This window comes from Arthrobotrys flagrans, assembly GCF_004000055.1.
Source record: "Arthrobotrys flagrans strain CBS H-5679 chromosome Unknown unitig_15, whole genome shotgun sequence".
Taxonomy (NCBI): Eukaryota; Fungi; Ascomycota; class Orbiliomycetes; order Orbiliales; family Orbiliaceae; genus Arthrobotrys; species Arthrobotrys flagrans.
Genome location: NW_027137545.1, coordinates 4,127,706 through 4,150,250, shown reverse-complemented (window position 1 = coordinate 4,150,250; position 22,545 = coordinate 4,127,706). Strand labels below are relative to the sequence as shown.

The following is a 22,545-nucleotide window of genomic DNA, read 5'->3' as shown; positions in this document are numbered from 1 at the left end:
GCCAATGAATTACCCCCACAAACGAGCAAGAAGAAAAGAAGATGCCCAATTATGCAAATCCAAAAACACTCCATCCCAGGGACCACCCACAAAAAGCAATAGCAGAGATTTTTTATCCTTCCTCTCCAGTTATTTCACTAACCAATCGATTTCTCCACCTCCATTCCTCTTCTTCCGCTGTCCAGCTCCTCGAACTTGGTGGCTCATCTGACTCCGAACCGGTCCTCCTGCCTCCGGGTCGCTCCCTCGCCTCCCATCTACTACTATCACCGCTCCCTCTGCTCCCTTTACTACTTCCACTCCTAACACTAGCTCCCGATGTTTCCGTTGATTGTCTTCTGACCCCGCTCTCCCCATCATCTTCGGGTAGCTCGAGTTTGTCTTTCTCCTTCTTCCCAACATTCCTCTTCTCCTCCGGGCTCTCTCCACCCAGGTACACACCAGAAAATGGTATCTCCTCCCCGACTGGCGTCCCAGGAGTCAACGGATCCCCAACGGGAGCCGCAACAACCATCATCGGCTCCGCCCCTCCCGCAAATCCACCTGTATTATCTCCATTCAACGCCAACGCAACCGAATGAGCGGAAGCACTCGACATAGTCCTTCCGTGCAACCCGTTAACCGGATGACCTCCCCTAGGTGGCAAAACCGGGGGCGGCAGCCTTCGCTTCGGCACATCGATCGGCGGCGTCGTGATAGGCTGTCTCTTCGGTGGCGGTGCAGGAATTTCCCACGGCGGAACTGGGTACTTGTACTTTACACTCCCATTATTAACCTTCCCGGAATCTTTATTCCTGTCCCCTTCATCGCCTGTAACGTTATTACTGCTGCTGTTCCCGCTATTCCCACCCCCAAATACCCCATTCCCCAAATCCATATTCCCAAACCCACGGATCCTATCTCTAATATCTGCCTTAGGTGGAGCTTCAACCGGGTAAGGCTTCAATTCCGCCTCCGATATACCCAGCGCTTCAGGGCCAGTCATTTCGGATGCAGGGTGGAAGCCGCTTTCGACGACAGTCGGCACATTATTACTATTTCCATTATTGTTGCCGGTTTCGTCTTTCTTCCGGGAATTGATATACCATTTCTTAATTGCCAAGCCGGTGGATGCCATCGTTGTAGCAAACGCCGTCTTCTCCGGATTTGGCGAGGGCGTCTGTGTAATCCCTGTTGGAGGAGTAGGTAAATCGGTCGGCCCTATCGCCTGTTCGTTCTTCTTATCCCCATCCCTAGTGGCGGCATTGGCTTGGTTGTTGGCATTGTTCGCATTATTATTGGTATTGAACGCCTTTGGGAATGAGAAATTGCTTCTAAAGGTCCCTAGTCGAGTTTTGAGGTTTTCCGCAGGCGCGTTCGTGGACTTGTTCGTCTCAGTGGATCCGTTGCTCTTCCAAGACATCGCGGGCTTGAGAGATTTAGAATCACCAGTCGCAATCGTAGTCGCAGCTGTTGTCACCGATGCAGTGTCAATTGTTGTTACAGAAGACGAAGGCGAAGTTCCGAGTCCGGAAGCAGTGCTGTTAGTGACATTCGGCGAACCATAAGGCGTGTGAAACGGCGAGCCTCCGCCTCCGGTAGGTCCACTTCCGCTCGAACTCCTAGATCGAGTTATGGACATAACCGATGACACGGCGTCCGACCTGTCATTGTCGTACTTTGGTTCTTGCCGTTCGGCACTGGCGTTTACTGTTGTCGTAGCCACCACCGGTGTAGAGGATATGGATATCGGTGTCCCAATACTAGCCGACCGCCGACCCTTACTCCGCTGTATCGGTATTTGAGCTACACTTTCCAGACTCGAAGAAACAGCCTTGCCCTCATCGATAATCGGCGTTGACGACGAAGCCAAGGATATCGACCGTCTCGGCTTCGCCACAGGAGGAGGGAGCTTTGGTTCCGGCTCCACGAGTATAGGCATGCTCATACTCTTTTCTTGCTCCGTTAACGGATTGGCAACCCCTTCACCCCCGCCATCTTCGTGAGATTTATCGTGCTTCTCTGCATCCTCCACCGAGCCCTTCACATGGCCATCCGGGGTCTCCGCTGACTCCTTCCAACTTCCTGCTTTCATGCTCTCCCACAGACCTCCTCTCAACGGTTCGGAATCCGTAGGAATGAATGGCAAATCGTCCCAGTTCGGGCTAACCAGCGTCTCCGCAATAACCTCTTTGATTCTATTCTCGATCGGTCTAAGGACCAAGTTCCATGTAATTTGTCGACTGCTGACGATCGGCTCGACCGCAATATCCATCTTTGGCATCTCGCTGAATGTAAACCAGAAACGATTCGATGGCGGAGGCTTCAGTCGTAATATCGCATGTCCTTCTAGCTTCTTAAACACCACCGCGAGTACCAACGGTACTTGTCTAGGTTTAAATCGATTCCCGAACGACAAAGTTACCACCGTGGATATCTCGATCCTAAAGTTACCGGCATATTTGACATCTCCTTCAACCGAAAACTCCCCGTCCGCCGTTAGCTCTTTCATTTTCGGGTTTGTAATAAACGGTGCGCCTTCTCCGCAGTCTATCTTTTGGACGATGATATTCGACAAAAAAGCTGGCCGTTTGACTCTCGCGATTTTCTTTGTGACCTTGGACCGAATGTGCTCCTCTACCTCCGACGTCCTGTATAACGCCAAGAACACCCTTCCAACGAGTCCGTTTAACCATCGAGTTTGCAGGTCCTCTTCCGTGGAGTGTAGTCGCTGCACTAACGATATTATGTGCTTCGTTTCAAACCCCAACGGCTTCGCCGGCGATGTCTGCCCATCTTTCGATTCCTTCTCTTGATTCTTGACTAGGGCGAAGTAGAAATCCTCCTTATCCGAGCAGTTTTCCGAGAATAAAAAGAATGGTTTCGATGGTGTCGATGTGTTTTTCGATGAACTTGTTTCCTTCCGTGACAGCCGAATGGCGTTTCGTTTGATGTAAAGCTCGCCTTCCGGGATGACTTCGCCTTCGCCGCCGTAGATGCTAACCGTGTGATGGGTGAGAGATATTACATGACGGACTTCGACTTGTTCCGTGTCGTCATAGAGCATTAGGTGGCCATGTCTATAACCTCATTAGCTCAAACCACTCCAAAAGTCCGAGGTAACCAAACAAATATACCTTAAAACTACGAAAAACACATTCTTCCCTTTCGCATTCGTCGAAACATTCGAGGCTGCCGCGGGTTTCCTTTCGAACAAACTTCTGTACATCGTCTGGTATACCGACGGTGACTCAGTAGCCATATTCCCATTCGGGGTAGGTCGTTCCGGTGGTTTCCCATTAACGCCTCCAGGGACGTATTCCCTCGTAACAGCGAAGTATCCTGAAGCAACATCCTTCGGTTCGACCTGTTGGCCATCTTTATCTTTGTCTTGGCTGCCCTTGCGTTTTAGAACATCTTCTGCAGAGACGAAGAGCTTGTCGTCGTCGGCAGATAGGCGAACAGGGCCTAGATCGGGATCGCGGAAGACAGTTGGAAAGGAGAGATAGGCGAAGATTAAGATGAAGGTGAGCAGCAGGGGGATGAAGGTGAAGGCTCCCAGGAAGTAGGCAAACCAGAAGCCCATCGTTAAGGTTGGCCCGAGACCTGGGGTTGCCCAACGTAAAGCAGCCCTGTGAATAGGAGCGGAAGAAACCGGTAATACGGGGGATGATAGTTGTGAAAAGAAAGGTAGGAACAGTTAGGCCATCGAAAGGCGATGTTTCCGAAGAGGATGATCCAGTTATTGATGGTGATGGCAGTTCATGGTTGGATTTCGAGGGCGATGGTTTGCACGTTGGTGATGAGGGCAGGTACAGAGGGCAGATTGTCGCTTATTGTTCTGGGGAAAGTAGCCCAGCGGGTTCCGTTCCTGTTCGAATGCTCCTGTTCCCGGACGGACTGATAGATATTCGATACGATAGATGGATATCTTGGCTTTCGATGTCAGACAGCAGACCGGTACTGTGTCCTCTTCATGGAGGAAGTGAACCAATCACTTGATCATGGGCGGATGAATGGCGGTGGATGAGAAATGAAGATATGTTGGAGTCGAACGCCTTCAGGACAGTTCAGCTGCTCGCATTCGGTCATGCATGTTCGTTTCGTCCAAATGTGGCCACCACGCTGACATGGGCTCATTATATCACACAACGCATTTAATATCAACGTACAGAAGCCATCCTTGGTATTCCCCAAGGTGATGATGCTGGAGATACTAGTATTTTATTACGCCTTAGGGACACCTTTGTTTGGCCTGGGCGTGTAAGCATACAGGGCACCTAGGTAGTGGGGGTGTAAGAAGTAGAACCGTAGTCCGGTCGAGGAATGTTTAACGGATCGCGCTGTGAATTATATATCTGCTGGACACCGAACGCGAAGTTCAGGAACGGGTTATGCAAGAAAGTTAACGTTCTCAGCTGATATTACAGTCCGGAAAGATTGGATCGCAGACCCTTGAAGTCTTATGTAGCTGCGAGTACAGGTCCAGGGGAAGAACGTGACCTTGGATATCACCATGGTCTCTAGGTTCAGGGTTAGGTTCTAGATTCTAGTACCACCGGAACCTACGAGCATCTTTACATAATACACGTAGCATTATCGTTGTTCCCTGGATTCATCCGACGGGAAAGCAGCTGCATAACATACGAGCAGATCAATCCACATACACGCCTCGCCATGCCCTTGCCGTATCCGACTGCTTAGAATCCACCGCCACCTTGCATCCGTAAGGTTATTCCTTCTATTCCTTCGACAAAGCCCACCACGTAATTCTGTTTCGGGGCGGACAGGATTGCGAGTACACTACTTCGTCTTCGTTTTTCTGTAGGTGTGGGTTCGTAATAATAATTGTGGGATCCTAGCTTTATATTAAGCATCGCCTCGACCGGATCACACAAGACCCGGGTGGGTATATACTAAAATCTCAATGAAAAACAATATATGATATGTCGTTAGAGCGTGCGTGGCAGGAACACTCGTTTGATATCCTGTTATAGAACCATCGGTTGGACACATTAGTAAGGTACCTGGAATTACCTGACAGATCAGAATCCGACGAGTCCAACCTTAAATTTACCCCACCCGGGTAAAAATTAACAAACGAAGAGCAAAAAACCCGAATATATAGCGAGATGTACATCTCTTGGCCGGGCTGTGCTATGCATACCGATGTCTTGTTGTTATTCTCGAAGGTAGTTGCAGGCTTCGCTTGACGATTCCTGGATTGGCTATCCGAATGGAAACCAAGATCGGAGTTTAGAATTTCAAAGCTGCAGCCGTAACCCCCCAACAAAACGTCTGGTGGTGATCGGAGAGCAATCGATATGAGCGGGGAAAGCGCTTCCATCGTCAAGATTCAATACTAAGAAAATGAAACGATATCCGGGGTTTCCCACCGTACGCTACACTCCCGTCGGCCGTCTTCGAACTCGCCTATTTGATATTTCGCAAGGCAAGAATTTCCCCAAAGATAATAGTTTCCCGCCGCGAAGAAGTTCCGACGCGACGAAATCCAACCTCAAATTGTTTATTTTGTTTGCTTTGAGAATTTGTTAAAGTTTCTTCAAAAGCATCCGGTCCCATCGTTTGGGGAAGGGATCTGTCGACGAGAACAAACATTTGTGCAGAACCGGTGACGGGATGACGTATCGGGAATCCAAGACACCCTTGGAGCTGGCGGACCCGCCAAGCGTCACGGACTTTGTAAACTTCAAATGGCTGGGGTAAAAAGCACAGAGCATACGTATGCTTGGGAGGCGCTCGATGGCGCTGCCCAGACTATCGTCCTCCGCGGCGTTAGCTTAGCTGGGAAGAGAAAACTTTTCAGATCGACGCCCTGGACGGTGGTCATGCCCAGGCGAGTATCTGAAGCTTAACATTCCGGTTGGAGGTTCAGAAGAGATGGTCGCTCCTATGACGATATCCGTCCTGGTCTGGTCTGGCTGGTTCGGCGGCAAACCCTGTTTTCCCGCAGCCATCATATGAAAGCGTCTTGAAGTTGAACTGGATATGGTGATTCGATCGAGAATAAAGCCTGTCGCGATCGCCAGCAGAGCAACCGGAGAATTGGCAACTTCGGGGTTCAAAGTTAATTAATTTCTGGGTCAAAAGTTCCTTGAGAGTTCGGAGACCCACCCTTCCATTGCATGGCCAGGGTAGTATATATCATCGGCCCAGCCATTCCCTCCTCGCTTGCATTGTCTAATTCCGTCGCTTTCAAGTTCCCCAATCTCTGCCAAAACCAAACTCCATATTCCCACCTTCAAAAGCGTTTCTTTCTTTCCGCTTTGTTGCGTCTGCAGGAGGAAACGAACTTGTTTGGACTGGTGTGTGGTCGTCAGTTGTTAGCTCAGAGTTGTCTATCTGCGTGGTACGTGGTTGTGGTGGTGGTTTTTCTTCCCTTCCCTTCTTTCCCTCTCTCTTTTCTGTTTGTTCGCACGTCGCAACCCCAGACAATCGTCACCGACAGCAGTGTGTCGTTTCGTCCATTTTTGTTTCGACTTCTAACGATTTTGACGAAACTATAGTGGAAGCTTTAATTTCTAAATAGTCCATCATGGCCGGAAGTACGTATATTCGATACTGCCAATTAGGTCGTCATTGTTATCTGCGCTGAATTTAATTCACGCGGGAACGATGCAACCCACGTTCCACGTTTTGATGGCCATGTCGCTAACAGTTGGTGTTGTTTCGTCGATATATAGACTTCTGCTTCGCCTTTCTCTCGTTGTTTCTGACAGCAGGCGGTTGCGTCTTGTTGCTCTTGGTTCTACTGGCCGGTACTCGAGATTGGGATCCCTTTTATAGGATTTATTTCCTCTGGGCCGATACTTCTGGTATCGAGGGCGCGCCGGCGACTTCAGAGTGGACACTATGGAATGTACGACCCAGCCTACCTTGAGATCAATAGCTACGGGAGAGAAAAAAAGGACTTCATTGCTGAAAAAAAAATCGTATAGGTCTGCGAATCCTCAGCCGGTAAGGTTGGCGGACTCACGATGAATTGCGGGACGGTACACGTTGCGAACCCTTTCCTGCCTCAGCAAAACTTTGGCACCGAAGCGGGCGTTCCGGGTGACTTTTTGAATAATCCCAAAACTTATTACTATCTCTCGCGATTCGTCTTCGCCTTCTACCTCATCAGCTTGTTTTTCATGCTATGTAGCATGGTTAGCGGGGTTTTGGCCCTGTGCAGCAGACTTGGAAGTGCCTTGTCTGCCGTCGCTTCTTTCTGGGCCTTCTTCTGCGTGCTCACACTTGCTAGTTTGATGACGTAAGGATCAATCCAACTGAAGAATTGGAATGAACTGGTATTGACGATGACATGCAGTGCCGTTTATACGCTAGGCCGGACTACATTCCACGATGCCGGTTTGAATGCTGGCATTGGATACTACGTAAGTATTATACATAAAGATCACCGTGGGTATCGTGTAGGGCTAATGGGAAAACAGGCCTTCGGATTCACCTGGGGCGCCGTCGGGTGCATGCTCTTCTCATCGATCTTCTACTGCATGGGTTTCAAGTCTGCCCGACGACATCGCCATCATGAACGCAGCATGGAGGCCGAAAAACGAGGTGGGAGGCTTCCCTTTTTCCGTCGCAAATCTCCAGCTGGAGAAAGCGCGCAGCAATTCAATTAAACCCAACCCCTCTTCCATAATTGATACTGTTAATCCTGTCGCCCCATCGGTCACCAAACTGACGGCGGGGAGACAGCGAACGAAATAATGTCTTATGTTTAATTCTCCTTCTCCCTCTTGTTGGTTTCGCTTTTTCTTTTTCTGTCCTCCCCAGTTCGTTCGTTCGTTCAACAGAAGGTTCAATACTTAAATCATCGGAATTACCCGTTTCTTTGATACTTTAAAGCTCTCATCTCTATTTTACGACGCAATATGGGATCGAACGACCGTTTTTAATACTCTTTCTTCTTTCTTCTTTCCTGGGTTATATAGGCAGCACGACCAGCCGCGGATCCTTCCAAGCCACGAGACATCCTTAGACGATCTTAGTACGGTGTTTTCTCCGTTTTCCCCTCTCCGTTGCGATGGCGCCTCCGTATTCTCCTAGACCGAACCTCGATTTCCGGACGGCCGGACCAACATTTGATACTTAAGCCTGCGAGCCGATTCCTTTCGGATATCCCTTGGACCCCGTACAACTAGCGCTTTAAAATCACCAACGCTTTATTCGTCCGGTTCTTCTTCAAATGATCTACTTTCATGTCCTTGTTAACGGTACCCATGCCTCTTTTTTCCCTCGCGCACACACGAAACACCCTTTCCAATCTCCTAGTTCGGGTGTCTTCCCTTAATGTCCCTCCTATGATATACATCCCTTGCCTGTATTCTATATGTCAACAAGTGCGACTCCGACTTTTTGTCTCAACTTTAATAATGGTCATGAGAGATGAACGAATGGAACATATCATGCGAACCTAACCCTAACACAAGGTCATTTCAAAATGGCCCATATAAGAGTTAAGCTTTCGCCCTTGAGCGTAGGGTGGAATTCATGTAGCTACGCGCACCAGGGCACCCTGCCTCAGGTCAGCATCGATGTACCTTCTACCGAGCTATCGAACAAAGTGATTTCTTGTCTTTTGCCCTTTCGCATGTCTCGACTTGTTACAACCCTCCGATGAATCGTCCTCGCCCTAGTCCTCATCGACCTCGAAAACAAACTCTAGCCCGCAAGAACCCGAATAGTAGATAACATTGCGAAACTGGCGACAACTCTGCAACGAGCGAGGTCGCCAGAATCTAGAACTTCGTCGTTGAAAATTTGGATGAGGATTTCATTGGGGAAGGTAGCAGCGAAGCCATGGTGATGTTGCTTTCTTGATCGATTGGTTAATGTTGAGTGGGAAATGGGGAGTATGTGCTTTGCTCCGGACTCTTATAAACCTGACCAAGCGCAGCTATTAGACGCATATGCACTTTGAAGTTAACCTTCCGACAGAGGACGGACCCGTTTCGTATGACGTATGCGGGCCGTGTCCTTAGCCTCGAGTCCAACAGGCACGGTCTCCACTCTGTGTACCGCGATGCTGCTTGGCGTAGAAGATATCTAGGATGAATGTACTATCGACACGGATTCGAGGTTAATTGGAACTTTTTGGACAGTTACCCTGCGCACGATCGATCGTACAATGGCACGAGTCTCAAGTTTTTGACCGAATGAGCGACAATCCGGGCCCCCCACCTGCTTTCGTAGATCTACAACGGCCAACGCTTGCCCCCCAAAATGCAACAAGGAAATGTGAACCACCCGAGTCCGCGACTTGATGGTTTGACTTGGCCCACCACGTCGGCTTCCAACCCGTTTAATTGAATACAAATAGTAATCTCGACGCCCTGATTCGTCGTTATAAATCCAACGTTTCCAACGCGAGTCACCTTTTTTGTTAATTACGTTAAACATTCGAATTCCCCCACGTGCCCGCATATATGCATGCGCAGCTCGACATCTAAAGACCTCCTTCCTCAGCTTCCCAACTTATCACCCCTTTAACAGTTTATCCTATACAGCGATATGGCGACATTATCAGACCCCGCTGTCTTCCTCCGCGCCAAAGAAATTATCGACGACGCGCATCGAGAAGATCCGTCCGGACAGGAAATCATATATGCGGATAATGTTGAGAAGTATTTAAGGATATTGGTAGCGCCGGAGGAGCCGACGAACGTGCAGGTTATCGCTTCTAGGTGTCAGGTTGGTGAAATTTACTAGCTTGCTTCCGTTGAATTCGATTTTTTAAAGTCGATATCGCAGTAGATACGCATGGATGGCCTATATAGCCATCGCAGGAAGGCAGTCATGTAGAGAAACTATAGGGAAATCCGAGATACATTGGGGGGAAGTACTACTTTCAGGCGAGATATCGAGGATTTTTGCATCTCGAGTAGAAGTCTTATGATAGATTGAGGCTCATGTTTTATCCAATTTCATAATCTGTACTATGAAAGTACCTCGGAATTGCACAAGAAAACATATAAAACTAACAAAACCCTCCGAAATGACCCCGAACAGCACCTCCGCCGCTTCCTCCACCCCCGCTCCACCTACCCCGACGGAAAACCCGGCTACCTCCGCTGGCGCCGCGACCTCTACACCCTCCAAGCAAACTACTCCACAACCCTCCTCTCCCCGCTCTCCCTCCCGGAATCCGAACTCGCAGAAATCACCTCCGCGATCTCCAAAAAGGATTTACTCATAAAATCAAAAGTTCACCCGACAACAATACTTTTAGAAGATGCGGCCGTGTTGGTGTTTTTGAGCAATGAGGTCGAAGGGTTTAAGAAACAACATGAGGAGTATGATGAGGAGAAATGGGTGGGGATTGTGAAGAAGACGTGGAGGAAGCTTAGCGATAGGGGGAAGGAGGAGGCGGGAAAGTTGTTACCGGAGTTGGAGGAGGGGTTGAGGGCGGTTGTGGAAAGGGTAGTTAGGGAAGAGGGAGAGAAAGAGGGAGAGAAAGAGGGGTCTAGTGCTGGTAGAGAGTGATTTTGATGCATACGAAGCTTAGCAAGTTTAAGAAGTTTCTGGTAAAGATGTTAAATTCCCGCCCGCAAGACTGCCAAAAAAAAAAAAAAAAAAAAAAAAAGGTGTATTGTATCCCACATGAATAAGCTAGCTATATCTATCGCCCGTCAAACCCCCAAGGAAAAAAAGCACTTATGCCGCATCTAGCAAGCCTTCGCTTTCTAGCAGCAGGACAATTTGGTGCACAATACTTCTAACGTCCTGCTTGCTTACATCCACAACCAAATCTGCATTCTCGGGCGCCTCATATGGATCGTCTACGCCAGTGAAGCCCTTTATTCTACCCTCCCTGGCAGCCTTGTATGTTCCCTTCTTGTCTGTAGCCTCACAGTATTCCAGCGGTGTGGCAACATGGACAAGGTAGAAGCTTCCGTACTGGCTGACAGTCTCCTTCGCCTGACGACGGCTGCTATCGAACGGTGCGATCGGTGCAGCGATAACAGCAGCGCCAGCGCGGGTAAGTTCGGCGGCAACAAAGGCAATACGCTGAATATTCTTATGTCTGTCCTCTCGCGAGAAACCGAGTTCGGCGGAAAGTTCGCTACGGACGGTTTCACCGAGTAGCAAGGTAACAGAGCGACCTGCCTGTTGGTTTAGAGTGACCTGGAGGGCACGGGCGACAGCGTCTTTACCGGAGTTTTGGTAACCGGTGAGGAAGACGGTGAAACCTTGGCTGGAGCGGGGTGGGTGGGATTCTCGGAGGACCCTGACGACCTCCGGGTATGAGAACCATTCTGGAATGTGGGTACCATTGCGGAGACGGCGGCGGAGTTCTAAAGATATTATGTTAGTAGGAGTCCGAGGGAAATAAAAATGGGGGTTGAGCATACCAGTTCCGGAGATATCCAAAGTCTTAGTACCAGCTGGGACTTCGTCAACGGGCCTGTACTCGTCGGTATCCGGAAGATAGGTCATCATCTGGAAAGGAACGACCTCGATTCCTAGCTCTTCCTTGTACTTTTCAACCGCATGCTGGGCGTCATACGGCCCGTAGAACTCGACACCAGCGGAGTTCTTTCCGGGGCCGGCGTGATCACTATTTCAACGATCAGCCCTGTCCAACCTGCGAACCTAGGATATAAAATAACTTACCGCCCAACAATGAAGTGCGTAGCACCGTGGTTCCTTCGAATGATAGCATGCCAAATAGCCTCCCTTGGGCCACCCATTCTCATAGCAAGACCCAAGAGGCCAAGGACAGCCATGCCATTGGGGTATCGTGGCAGCAGGGCCTGGTACACTCTCACACGGGTGAAATGGTCGATGTCACCCGGCTTGGTAAGGCCGACAACAGGGTGGATAAGGACATTGGCGTGTCTCGCACGAGCTGCCCTGACAGTAAGCTCTCGATGGGCACGGTGCATGGGGTTTCTAAGATCCAATCAGCTTCGGGTTCGGATCGTCGGCAGGGGGGGTAGGGGTTACCTAGTTTGGAAGGCGACAATTCTAGTCCAACCGAGCTTTTCGAAATGAGCTCTCAGTTCAGCTGGGGTGTCTGCACTCCTTGTCAACTTCGATGCTACTCTATATGGTTTTCCGAGCAAGACTTACAGCGTAGGCCGACATAGTCGTAGTGGTTTAGTTTGTTAATAGCATCGAGCTTGCCACCAACGTAGAACTCCTTGGCGGTATTGTGTAAATACTTGATAGCAGGGTGCTCTGGATCTCCTCCAAAGACTTCCTTAGCTTCCAAGTCCCTACGGTCGATGTTGATTAACCATTGACCTTAATAACCGGGGGTGGTATAAACTGAGGGACATACTTATTCGGCTTGTAGACGTCGTCAACGGTGATAATGGCGAGATTGCGGTCATCTCGGAAATCCACGAGGGTTATTCTTGCACCAGGCTTGATAGAATATTTGTCGATAGTTTCCTGGGAGACATCGAGGGTGATAGGGATAGAGAAGAGGTTTCCGTCGACGAGGCGAAGGTTATTGACGACACTATAATTGAAAACAGTGAATCATAAGCTTATGGAAATTCCAATCGATATAAAAAAGAACATTTTTCTAACCCTTCATAATCCTTCTGGTTCATGAAACCTACGTTGAAAAGGATCAGTAAAATATTTCAAAACCAGGAGCCTCGGATAAGGAGAAGGAGGGAAAACAAACCTTCCAACGGCGAAAATCCACCATTGAGGATCAATTCGATATCGCAAAGCTGTCTTTCGGTAAGAAGCAGCTGAGGCAGAGTTTCCGCCTCCTTTGCGAGTTCTGCTCTTCTGGGCGCATCGCGAACAAGCAAATCTTTGAGTACCCCGCCGTGGGGCTCGATCGTTGCTGAAGACATTTTATAATATACGAAGGATTGACAGACAGGGGAACAAACGTTGCAAACAGTGGGGCAAAATGCACGTTCGAGTTCGTCTGATGTCTGAACGAAGCTGGTAAGAAAGAGCAATTAAAAAAAGCTGGAGATGGAGGTATGAAAGAGAGAAGAAGAGAGGAATCGAAGGAGAAGAGGTCCGGAGTATAAATATAAATTTCCCAGAAGAACTTGAGACCAGAATTTTCCTCCCCCCCCGAGGTTGCCCCCAAAATTTGCAGCTTTTTGGACCAGCGCGCAATAGCTATACTAAGACAGGGCTGCTTGGCGATGGATACAGTAATAGCTACGGGATGACGGTCGTTGATACCTGATACCTGTACCGTAGAGCAGGCCCCATGCATGCAAGCGCCGGGGTCTGAGATGCTAACTTGGGTCTTAGCCTGTCGACTGCCGGTACGAATTGGGTAGTCGACTGAGCACGCCATCGCCGAAGCCGCCTCAGGTCTGACTTGATATCCAACAGAGCTGCGGAGCCAGAGAGACTTTGCCAAATCTCCGCAGTTCCGGAGGGGCCGGCTACATGCCGCCAGTGTTTTCTACTCGTCTTGAAGCTTTTTTTTGTGGTAGTTCACTTGTTCTGGATTGTAAATTCGGCATCCCGAGAAAATGGCGTCTTCAAGGTTTTACTCGAGTTGGAGTTGTGCTTACGTACTCGAATTGCCAGATCTGGTAGACATCTGTGTGACAATCAGAGAGGTGTTGCATTTTGGCAGGCAACAACTTTCTGGAGCGACCATATCATGTCCTCGGTAATGTAATATCTGAGCTCGCAGCATCCACATCTCGAACATCATCGGTCAAATAGGATTAGTCTGTTGTGGGGGCCTACTAGTACCAGGGGCCCACCCGCAGGAGCTCGATATATTCGCCATATCTCCATCCCTCATTGCATCAATCCAATGACATACATACATACATACATGGAGTATATGCATTAGAGTTGTCTCCATCCGAATGATCACGAATCGTGCAATTAGATCCTCGGCCGAGCTTCTTCTAGTATTCCAGATAAGAGAAATACTAATCGGATCTGTGAAATTGCAAACCAACTTGCCAGTCAGTTTTTCCGATATAATTTTATGTTATATCGGCCTGTGGTGATCTTGCGTTGAACGATACTGATCTGAGGATATCGCCCTGAAAGGCCATGCAGGGTTTGCCTCCAGCTCTAAATCACGATTTCGATGCTCAAGCGGGGCGCGAAAGGTTTGAGCCCCACAGGTTCCAGCTACGGGGAATCACAACGTTCGACTCGTCATGACATTATAGTGCTATTCAATTCTCGCAGCCTCCTCGATTCATTCGTAATTTAAAAACAAAACAGAGAGCTATATGCGCAAACAGCCACTCGCGCTCTCTCTAGCCAACTATACCCGACATCCACTTTGTCTTGTCGCGCCGCCGGACTCCTCAACTCGTGACTTCCACTGATCGATCACTATAATCACAACCCCGCCCAGAATAGTTACTCTCTAGCTCCAACTGAATTTAGCTTGATTGTTCTCAAACCCAGAGTCCATACCAGGCTGAAAAGCTGCTACGAAAATCTCCAACGTTGCCAACTTGCAATTTAATATCAAGCCACCAATGAATCCGTTCAGAACGAGCTTAAACCCGGCTGTAGTCTCTAAAACCCTGGAAAAGCCTCGCAAGCACCCTCAAGAAAAGTAAAATACAATTTCAAATATACTCCACCTCCAAATTCTGCAAAAATCAAATCGGCATCAGTAACAGGCACATTCGCACATAACTCCTTCAAAACCTACGAATTGCTGAACCAGGGCTACAACACTATAGAGGGCACTATCGAATTCGAACCTCCCCGCCAGGGAGGGTCATTTGGTGGGAAGCTCTACTATTTTTATACCATCAATGGGCGGAGGTATATAGATCCGTCTAAAAAGACGGAGAAAATACCGGGTTCACCCCAGAAGGTAGATATCTGGAACATATTAGAACCAGAAGATTTTGACCTAGGGTCGTAAGCGCACTGAAAAGCTCATCCGCATCGCATTCGATTGGATCCCAAGTTCTCAGGATGATAAAATTTATTTCCAAATCCGAAAATTCCTAGGCGAGGGTGTTGGCTGGAAGATCGTTATTGACAAGGGCCTTCCATACGAAAATGTTAACCTCGTCCTCCGTACGGGCGTCCAGCAGCGACGAGGGGAGCCCCCGCCCAGGGTAAGGAGGAATTATATCCGAGTATCAGACGTTCAAGAAGTTAAGTGGCCTCTTGTCGAATCCGTTTACGCATTGGGGAAATATACATTCTTCTGAAGTGCCCCGACTTCCCCGGTCAACATGGGCAGAGTCTCGGTCGAAGGCCCCTTCGCCCAAGATCCTTCGGTCACAGTATCTCGCGATTTAAAACGTCTCCCGGACGGCACTTGGTCCCTGACGCTCGAGTTACCGGCTAGGCGAATGCGGTACAGATATCTCGTCGACGGCACGTACCAGACGAATTGGCATGAGAACGGAGAAACGGACGAAAAGGGCGAAAGGTGGAATTTTCTGCAGGAAGGAGACTTTGTGGTTGAGGATTACGATGAAGACGAAGTCGATATCACTACTAGTCGGTCAACACTCAAAGGGCTGCTCGAGGGGTCTTTAGAATTGGACCGGTTGCCATCGGAGATTCGGGAAATTGTAAACTCGGTGACGCCAAAGGCTCCAACTCACGATAAAAAGGATACCGGATCCGAACTATCGGAACGTGCGAAAGAAGCACTGTCTATCTGATAATTGTCACCAATAAATATTTCATGGCCTTGTGAGATGCCAGGTTTATATATACCTATATCGTATGTATTAGTACTAGCTACAGTAGATGTTGAATTCACTTGAATCCGTTTCCTGTATGCCATACAGCACGGTCAAATATCCATCTTGAAATTGTCTATCGATGTCCTGAAGATATATTATGTGGGTACTTTCTCAAAAATTATACTAAAAATAGTATGCCGTATACTAAAAGGTATACCAAAGTCCCATCCTTACACCGTTCCAAAGATTTTCTCATACGGTTGAACAAATACCACCATTCGATCTACATCGCACATCAATCCCAACGTTGTCGTATTTTCCGCGTTGCCACATCCCTTATATCCGACCGCCACCAACCCCCGACCTGAAGACTCGGCGTTAAAACTCCGTCGCAAGCCGACCATTTTTCGAAATCCAACAGGTGCAAATGCCACCAGCTTAAGCCCACGACACTACTCCCCAAGCTCCATTCTCTAAACCCCACGTTCCTCTTCCTCCGCCATATCCCTATCCACCAAATGACCACAGTCATCCCTTCCCTCATGGCCGAATCCGCGCTTCAAGTCCGCTCGCTCGTACGTTCCACCCCCCATCCCCAGTATCCTCCCCGCCACCATGTCCCATATCCTAAAATGTACATCCTGCTGATCAATATCTAAAAAATAAAACAGTACCGCTCCCTCCTCCGAACTTCCTCCCAATTCGCAACCTACAATTTTCGCGAATACGCGAAACGGCGAACACGCGATGCCTTTCGTGAACATAAGAACGAAACCGACGAGCGGCGGGTACAGGAGTTAGTGCAGAGGGGATTGAAGGAGTTGAGTCTACTGAAGGTATTAATATCATTTTCCACCTTCAATATTTGGTTTGAAGAGGTGTATCAGGAGAGAATTCGGTATGCTGATCGGATTTCTGTTCGAATATAGCGACAAACTATGATCAGTTCCTTCTACCAGTTGGATAAACTAGTAGTAGAGGGCGGTGCGGAGGTACGTTCGGCTATACGCGTAGAATCCCAGCTTTGAGAAGAGGCAGAAGGAACCATAAAGAACAAAATTTTCTAACACGAAATACCCAATGCAGGGCAAAGAAAAGGGTAACCGCGGCGGGATCGTACGACAGAAGGAATTAGGCTACGATTGATGCCAATGTAAGAGGATGAAACTATGAAATAAAAAAATATAAAAAAAAGGACGCTTAAAATAAATATAACCGACGCTATGAATGTGATTACAAAAAGTCTAAAGAGGAGAGGAGGGTGGAATAATGATGATACCCGAACGAAAACGAGGAATAACGCCGCATGCAAGGCATAGAGATGAGGCGCCGATGCGTAGAAGGAGGAAAAGACGACGGCTAGCCTTATTGCCCTCGGGTGAGTGAGGGCAATTGTACATATACCCGCCACATGAGTTCATGTTTGTAATTTTGTATCATAGCCGTCATTCATTCGCATTTTTAACCATGGGCACTGAAAAGGGCTCTTTAACTTGAATGATATAAAGACCCCTTCATGAAACATACCTCTTTGGTCGAAGTTTAATCTGTAAATCAGCGTCGTAGTAGACATGGTGTTACATCATAGGCAAATCCAGTAGTTCGACGACGCATTCCACTCCCCTGCACCCAAATCAATTAGTACACGCGTACAGAATTGACAAGATATCATGAATTAAACTCACCGTTCTCCCCCCGGAAACCCTCGTATCCTCTTTGGAAACCAATCCAGACATTTTTCCTTTCTTTCTACTGATAGGTGAAGAAGATGGAGACGCCGCGAGGCCCTCTAAATCCACAATCCTCCTCTCTCGCAAACCAATCTGTGGCTCCGCTCGCCCGCCCTCGCATTCCTTCATCTCCGCCTTTCCCTCTAAATCTTTTTCATTCTGGCCTTCACCATTTGTTAGACGATTAGGCTGAGCGGAAGCTGCATTTTCCCTTGTAGGCTCAGTAGCTAGGACCCCTCCAGTCTCGTCCTCTTTTTTACCCTCCTCCCCAACCTCAATTCCACCCGCCTCGCGAACATCTAACCCCAACTCCCTCTCAAATGCCTGAACCGCCTGTCGAGTTTCCATACTCTGCTGGTCTATTGTTTCGTATTCGCGTTCCATCTGCTCCCAAGCCTTCCCCTGTTCCGAATCCCACCCCAACAACCTCAGATCAATACTCGCCTTAACTCCATCCTCAACCCTTCTAAACCCCTCCACATTCTCTTCTTCCCCTCCTCATCCCCTTCCCCCCTCATCACTATCCTCATCCTCCTCCGAATATCTTTCTTCACCCTTTCCACCGTTTTCATCAGTACCCCTTCCAGACTTATCACCCCCAAACGAAAGCGGCTGACCCGGAACAAGTAATATATTCCTTCTTCTCCTCATAGACACCGAAAGAGTTGAATAATCCGCTTCGAAGGCTTCGAACCTACTTTCCATGAAATCTTTTCCAAGGATGTTATAGTGGTTGAAATTTGAATTGCCGTCGGGGCCACGAAAGAGGAATAGGGTGCCGTCGACTGTGAGTTGGTAGCGGGAGTATTCGAATTCGGGACCGCTGAAGAAGACGTCGACGGTCTTGGTTTATTAATATCACCATGATTAGTAAATGTAACCACATCAAGGGCGTCGTAAGGGGGGAACAACTTACGTCAAAACTCAAAAAACTACGCGGACTCCCCATCCACACCAAAAACGGCACCTTAACAGTCTTGGTCCACATCTCCCCTCCCTCCTCTTCCTCGCTCATCTTCCCTTTCCCCTTCCCCTTCTTATCACCCTTATCACCACCCTTACTCCCACCTGGCCCACTAGGACCGGAAATAGCTCCTCCAATCTCATCGATAAACTTCGCTTTACCAGTACCATCCCCACAAAACCTCTTCTTAACAGGTTGATGTTGGTAGGTCCTTGATACGGTAAGCCAGATGAAATATCGATACGTTTTATCTCCATCGTAAATGATGCCTCTGACGTTATTCATAGCACGGTTATAGACTTCTGGTGTTGCAGGGGCGTAAGGGTAGATCCTGAGTCGGTTGGCGACTTCTGCGGCGATTATATCTATTTCATCGTCAGTTTTGTATGACTTTTGAACAAGATATACTTCAAATTCAGGAACACATCAATGCCCTAGGATCTCCCCTCTGGAGCGTCTATAACAGCGATATAGGATAGGTATTTGACATGAAATAACTTACCAGGGTCCTCCAAATCCACCGGCCCACCTTCATGCACAACGAACGCCTCGCCATTGGTAAACTTGGACTTACGGCGAACAATCGGCTCTCCAAGCCCGCGAGGGAACCGACGCTCGAAGTCATCGTCAAACTGTGACATTGTCGTGAGAGGGAATCACAGATCCAACTGTTGAAATGAATGGAATACTCGAATGTTCGGGGTATCGTGTAGGTAGTTAACAAGTTGCATGCAAGTAAGTGATAAGTAGGTAGGTAGTAAAATGGAACGATGAAGAGCATGATTTTTTTTTGTTGGGGGCATTCTGATTAACACGATCATCAAAACCTAGTTCAGTCTCTATGTTGTTTATACACGGCTTGTGGAGAATTGTGATATATTATGTGTTGTAACTTCAATCATAGCTTATAAAATGCATCATGATATCACGCCTACGGTACTACTGCCTGAATCCAAATTCGAAAAGCTGTTCCATTCCATAATATGGGCAAAAATGTCAAACTTGTATCGGATATCGCTAGAAGGCATCACAATACAAAAAGAAAAAGAAAAAGAAGGAACAGCGTCGAAATAGAAAGGAGAGAGCAAGTGCCCATGAGATACCAGCGTCGGGTTGGACGACACCATGTTGACGTTATGTGAAGTGATAACGTCGTATGAAATCCTGATGCGATATCGTTGAGCGAGCATGTTCGGATCTTGTGAAGAAATATGAGGAGAAGACGGTGTACGAAGCACGATATCTGTATGCGGGGGTAGATATGATGCATCGCGTCGTCCGGGGGAAGCGGATACGTTTCTGTTACGAGGCGGCTAAAAGGCCGCGGAGATCAACCCGAGATAATTATGATCGTAAGGTCGTAACCGAGGAACGATTAAAAGTGTATCGTCAACCTCGTTTTGAGCCCGTCTTCCCAGATTTTGATCATACTCACCTGATGGTGTTGATCGGGAACAGGGTGTAGGTACTTACGAGATAGAAGATGGAAAGACCCATGATGCTTTCTGCGTTCAACGCTCCTCGCTTTCGTTCCATGACATTACCTATATACTTCACCTAATTCTAAATCTCTTCCTCCACCATGCATATACAGACCATAAACCATAAACGCCTTCCAAACTTTTATCTGCTGAAGACAAAATAGATTCCGCTAAAGCGTCAGACAAGATCGAACAAAAGAAACAAACCCCTTTAAATGAGTACCCATGAACCGAAAACGCCGGCCCTTTTGATATGCCCGATGCCTGAAAGATTAACCAGTATTCCTGAAAAATAATAACTCGGGTCCGGAAATGAAAGATAACCATCAAAAAAAGATGTGGCGGTGTCGTCAGAATCAAGTCATTCTGAGACTAAGGGTCTAGTTACCATCTCCTCCAAACCGCTGATCCAGCTCAGCCATAATTCGCTCTTCGGTCCAGCCTCTGCAACTAGCTTCCGCGAAAAACTCCTCCATTGCTGCCATCACTTCGGAGTCGGTCGAAGGTCCTAAGAGTGGCTCCGATGCCGCCGATTGTGGTGTCGCTGGTTCTGGCGCTGCACCGCTGAAGTAATCGTCCATGTCGGACATCATGTCCTCTTCACTGTATCCCAGCAATGGTGGCGTTCCTCCAACACCGTTGGCCGAGTTCTCGGCAGGATCTGGCGCCGGCTCCGAATTCCACTCACGCAAAAACTGCTCCATGTCTTCCATCATGTCCTGGGTGAAAGGGAACGTATTCGCGTCGAGGGTTGGGTCAATATCGGTGTATGAAACCGAGAGCTCGGCAGGGGCGGCTAGCATAACGTTAGGAGCCTGTTGTGGCATCCCGGCAGGATCGAACGGAAGCTCGCTCGCAGCAGCTTGCTAGGCTACCAGGGTGGCTTCCGCGATCTGCCCTAGTTCGTCGTAATGACCGTGGGCGGAAACAGGAGGCGGAGGGGTGAAGAGCTGAAGCTCTGGGGCCGTGACGGGTGGCGTTGGGAGTCTGCACCCGGCTGCATCCTCCGCAGCCGCGGGTGAGAGGGCCGCGATCGGGGACGGGAAACCCAATTCCTGGCCGACAATTCCCTCCGGGGTGTAAGTGTTCGGCCGAACACCTGCCTCCTGGGCCGGTGGGTGCACAATGCCACCGACGCGAGGAGTCCCATTATTGGGCGCAATACGATGTGACGGTCCGGCCACCGCTGCCGAGATACGCTGGGCCTGAAGACGGGACACCCCTTGGGTCCCGAAGCCATTGATGAGCCCCCTCTCAAAGGCCGTAGCCTGATCGGAAGGGCCCCACAACGGCCTCGAGGGATCCTCCGGACGCCCGCCCGCAAGCTCAGGGTAGAGCTCGGAGAATCGGCGCCTTATGTCCTCGATCGACCGGCCATGAAAGGCCAGCTCACGATCCGCCGCCGAAGCCCTCCACAACTTCCCGTGCTAAAGGTACGGTATGGGTTAGCAGAGTTCATGAATAGCGGGTAGGGTAAAATTGACATACTCGCTGATGAGCTGTTAAGAGGTCAGCTTCCTCTTCGGCACTCCATTCGGTGCCCTTTCTTATGGTCACCCTGCGGCGACCGGTTGCCGTTGTGGCGGCAACGACGACAGATCCGCGGGCCCTTCGGGGCTCCTCCCGCTCCCCTCCCCTCTTCTTATTCTTCTTGCGGTTTTGCTTCTTGTGACGAAGCGCCGCATCGACGTCTAGATTGTAAAAAGCCGGACCGTCGCGAGCCCCGTACTCGTCTGGCCACAAAAGTCGGAACCTGTCCTTCAGATCCCAAGGTTTTCGGTGGGTTAGACCGAATCTACGCCTCATATGTTAGCATCGTCCAGATTATGAAGTGTTAGCGTGGAAGGTACTACTACTTACTCCTCGTCGGCCTGAATTCTCGCCCAGGCCCCGATTCCGTATTTTTCGACCCCTTTCACGAGGCGGATCGTCTCCTCTCGCTCCCAGTTCCGGCGCGGTTTGTTCTTCCGCTTCTGTTGGCCGTTGGCTTGTCCGTCCTCATCGGCGTCGGGAGAGGTAGCCGACTCGGGAGAAGCCGCGTCCCCAGAGGAAGCGGACACCGAAGCAGACGGCAGGGACGGTTGTCCCAGAACAGAGACCACGGGGGCTAGCTGGGAGGCTGGTGGGCTCGGCAAGCAAAGCTGAGGCCGCACGGGGGGTGCCTGATAAGGGCTTACCTGCGCAGGCGGGGTAGGAAGCAGCAGGGCTGGAAGCCTCGTCGCCGAAGCGACGTTACCGGAGGTGAACTGCCCGGCGGTGGGACTGGCATGGGCAGACGAACCCTAGTGGTGATACACAAGTTAGCAAAGATGCGATTTAGATGGAATCGATGCAACTGAGGTGAAAGGAATAAGGAATGGATCAATCGGAGAGGTGAAAGTACAAGGAGGAATCGAGGAGGGAAGGAATCAATGTCGCGATCCAACTGAGAGGTATATGGGAAGTACAGAGATGAATCGAGGAAGTAGAGAACAGGGAGAAGGGTGATGAAGCCAATGATGAAGCTGATGAAGGAAGGAAGGAGGATATGATGATAGGATAGATACACTTACATATTCGTCTGCCAACGGTGACAGAGGGACATCGAAGAGACCGTCGCCGAACAAGTCTTCCAGGTCCCCGTCGGACCACGGAGACGCCATCGCGGAAGCAAGCCACCAACCAAAAAGCAATGATAATGAAGAGAGCTGGCTGGTGACGGTGACGGTGACGGTGAGATGATGGCGGTGGAGAGAGGTTGGTGATGA

General features: G+C 49.2%; 10 protein-coding genes across 10 annotated transcripts; 5 read left to right on the top strand and 5 right to left on the bottom strand.

The window, feature by feature from the left end:
• Window positions 1–112: 112 nt before the first annotated feature.
• Window positions 113–3,565, bottom strand: DFL_001126 (uncharacterized protein; the record flags this gene model as incomplete). The annotated part of the gene is made up of 2 exons (XM_067629699.1): window positions 113–3,059; window positions 3,117–3,565. The coding sequence occupies 2 exons, from the start codon at window positions 3,563–3,565 to the stop codon at window positions 113–115; spliced, it is 3,396 nt and encodes a 1,131-aa protein (XP_067495694.1).
• Window positions 3,566–4,903: 1,338 nt separating this feature from the next.
• Window positions 4,904–5,326, bottom strand: DFL_001125 (uncharacterized protein; the record flags this gene model as incomplete). The annotated part of the gene is made up of 2 exons (XM_067629698.1): window positions 4,904–4,967; window positions 5,046–5,326. 2 exons carry the CDS (start codon window positions 5,324–5,326, stop codon window positions 4,904–4,906), a joined length of 345 nt encoding a protein of 114 aa, XP_067495693.1.
• A 799-nt stretch (window positions 5,327–6,125) lies between these two features.
• Window positions 6,126–6,525, top strand: DFL_001124 (uncharacterized protein; the record flags this gene model as incomplete). The annotated part of the gene is made up of 2 exons (XM_067629697.1): window positions 6,126–6,349; window positions 6,507–6,525. The coding sequence occupies 2 exons, from the start codon at window positions 6,126–6,128 to the stop codon at window positions 6,523–6,525; spliced, it is 243 nt and encodes an 80-aa protein (XP_067495692.1).
• A 10-nt stretch (window positions 6,526–6,535) lies between these two features.
• On the top strand, window positions 6,536–7,981 carry DFL_001123 (uncharacterized protein; the record flags this gene model as incomplete). Its single annotated transcript, XM_067629696.1, has 6 exons — window positions 6,536–6,545; window positions 6,684–6,859; window positions 6,939–7,252; window positions 7,310–7,376; window positions 7,434–7,557; window positions 7,935–7,981. The coding sequence occupies 6 exons, from the start codon at window positions 6,536–6,538 to the stop codon at window positions 7,979–7,981; spliced, it is 738 nt and encodes a 245-aa protein (XP_067495691.1).
• Window positions 7,982–9,513: 1,532 nt separating this feature from the next.
• DFL_001122 (uncharacterized protein) lies at window positions 9,514–10,485 on the top strand (the record flags this gene model as incomplete). The annotated part of the gene is made up of 2 exons (XM_067629695.1): window positions 9,514–9,693; window positions 10,012–10,485. 2 exons carry the CDS (start codon window positions 9,514–9,516, stop codon window positions 10,483–10,485), a joined length of 654 nt encoding a protein of 217 aa, XP_067495690.1.
• A 171-nt stretch (window positions 10,486–10,656) lies between these two features.
• Window positions 10,657–12,818, bottom strand: DFL_001121 (uncharacterized protein; the record flags this gene model as incomplete). Its single annotated transcript, XM_067629694.1, has 8 exons — window positions 10,657–11,297; window positions 11,355–11,560; window positions 11,617–11,895; window positions 11,950–12,019; window positions 12,076–12,221; window positions 12,287–12,469; window positions 12,541–12,568; window positions 12,641–12,818. The coding sequence occupies 8 exons, from the start codon at window positions 12,816–12,818 to the stop codon at window positions 10,657–10,659; spliced, it is 1,731 nt and encodes a 576-aa protein (XP_067495689.1).
• A 2,343-nt stretch (window positions 12,819–15,161) lies between these two features.
• Window positions 15,162–15,599, top strand: DFL_001120 (uncharacterized protein; the record flags this gene model as incomplete). The annotated part of the gene is made up of 1 exon (XM_067629693.1): window positions 15,162–15,599. One exon carries the CDS (start codon window positions 15,162–15,164, stop codon window positions 15,597–15,599), a length of 438 nt encoding a protein of 145 aa, XP_067495688.1.
• A 542-nt stretch (window positions 15,600–16,141) lies between these two features.
• Window positions 16,142–16,769, top strand: DFL_001119 (uncharacterized protein; the record flags this gene model as incomplete). Its single annotated transcript, XM_067629691.1, has 4 exons — window positions 16,142–16,198; window positions 16,295–16,459; window positions 16,553–16,615; window positions 16,710–16,769. 4 exons carry the CDS (start codon window positions 16,142–16,144, stop codon window positions 16,767–16,769), a joined length of 345 nt encoding a protein of 114 aa, XP_067495687.1.
• Window positions 16,770–17,177: 408 nt separating this feature from the next.
• On the bottom strand, window positions 17,178–18,958 carry DFL_001118 (uncharacterized protein; the record flags this gene model as incomplete). The annotated part of the gene is made up of 5 exons (XM_067629690.1): window positions 17,178–17,246; window positions 17,309–17,819; window positions 18,048–18,196; window positions 18,270–18,682; window positions 18,820–18,958. The coding sequence occupies 5 exons, from the start codon at window positions 18,956–18,958 to the stop codon at window positions 17,178–17,180; spliced, it is 1,281 nt and encodes a 426-aa protein (XP_067495686.1).
• Window positions 18,959–20,178: 1,220 nt separating this feature from the next.
• On the bottom strand, window positions 20,179–22,440 carry DFL_001117 (uncharacterized protein; the record flags this gene model as incomplete). Its single annotated transcript, XM_067629689.1, has 5 exons — window positions 20,179–20,613; window positions 20,674–21,225; window positions 21,287–21,593; window positions 21,659–22,080; window positions 22,351–22,440. 5 exons carry the CDS (start codon window positions 22,438–22,440, stop codon window positions 20,179–20,181), a joined length of 1,806 nt encoding a protein of 601 aa, XP_067495685.1.
• Between the last annotated feature and the right edge of the window lie 105 nt (window positions 22,441–22,545).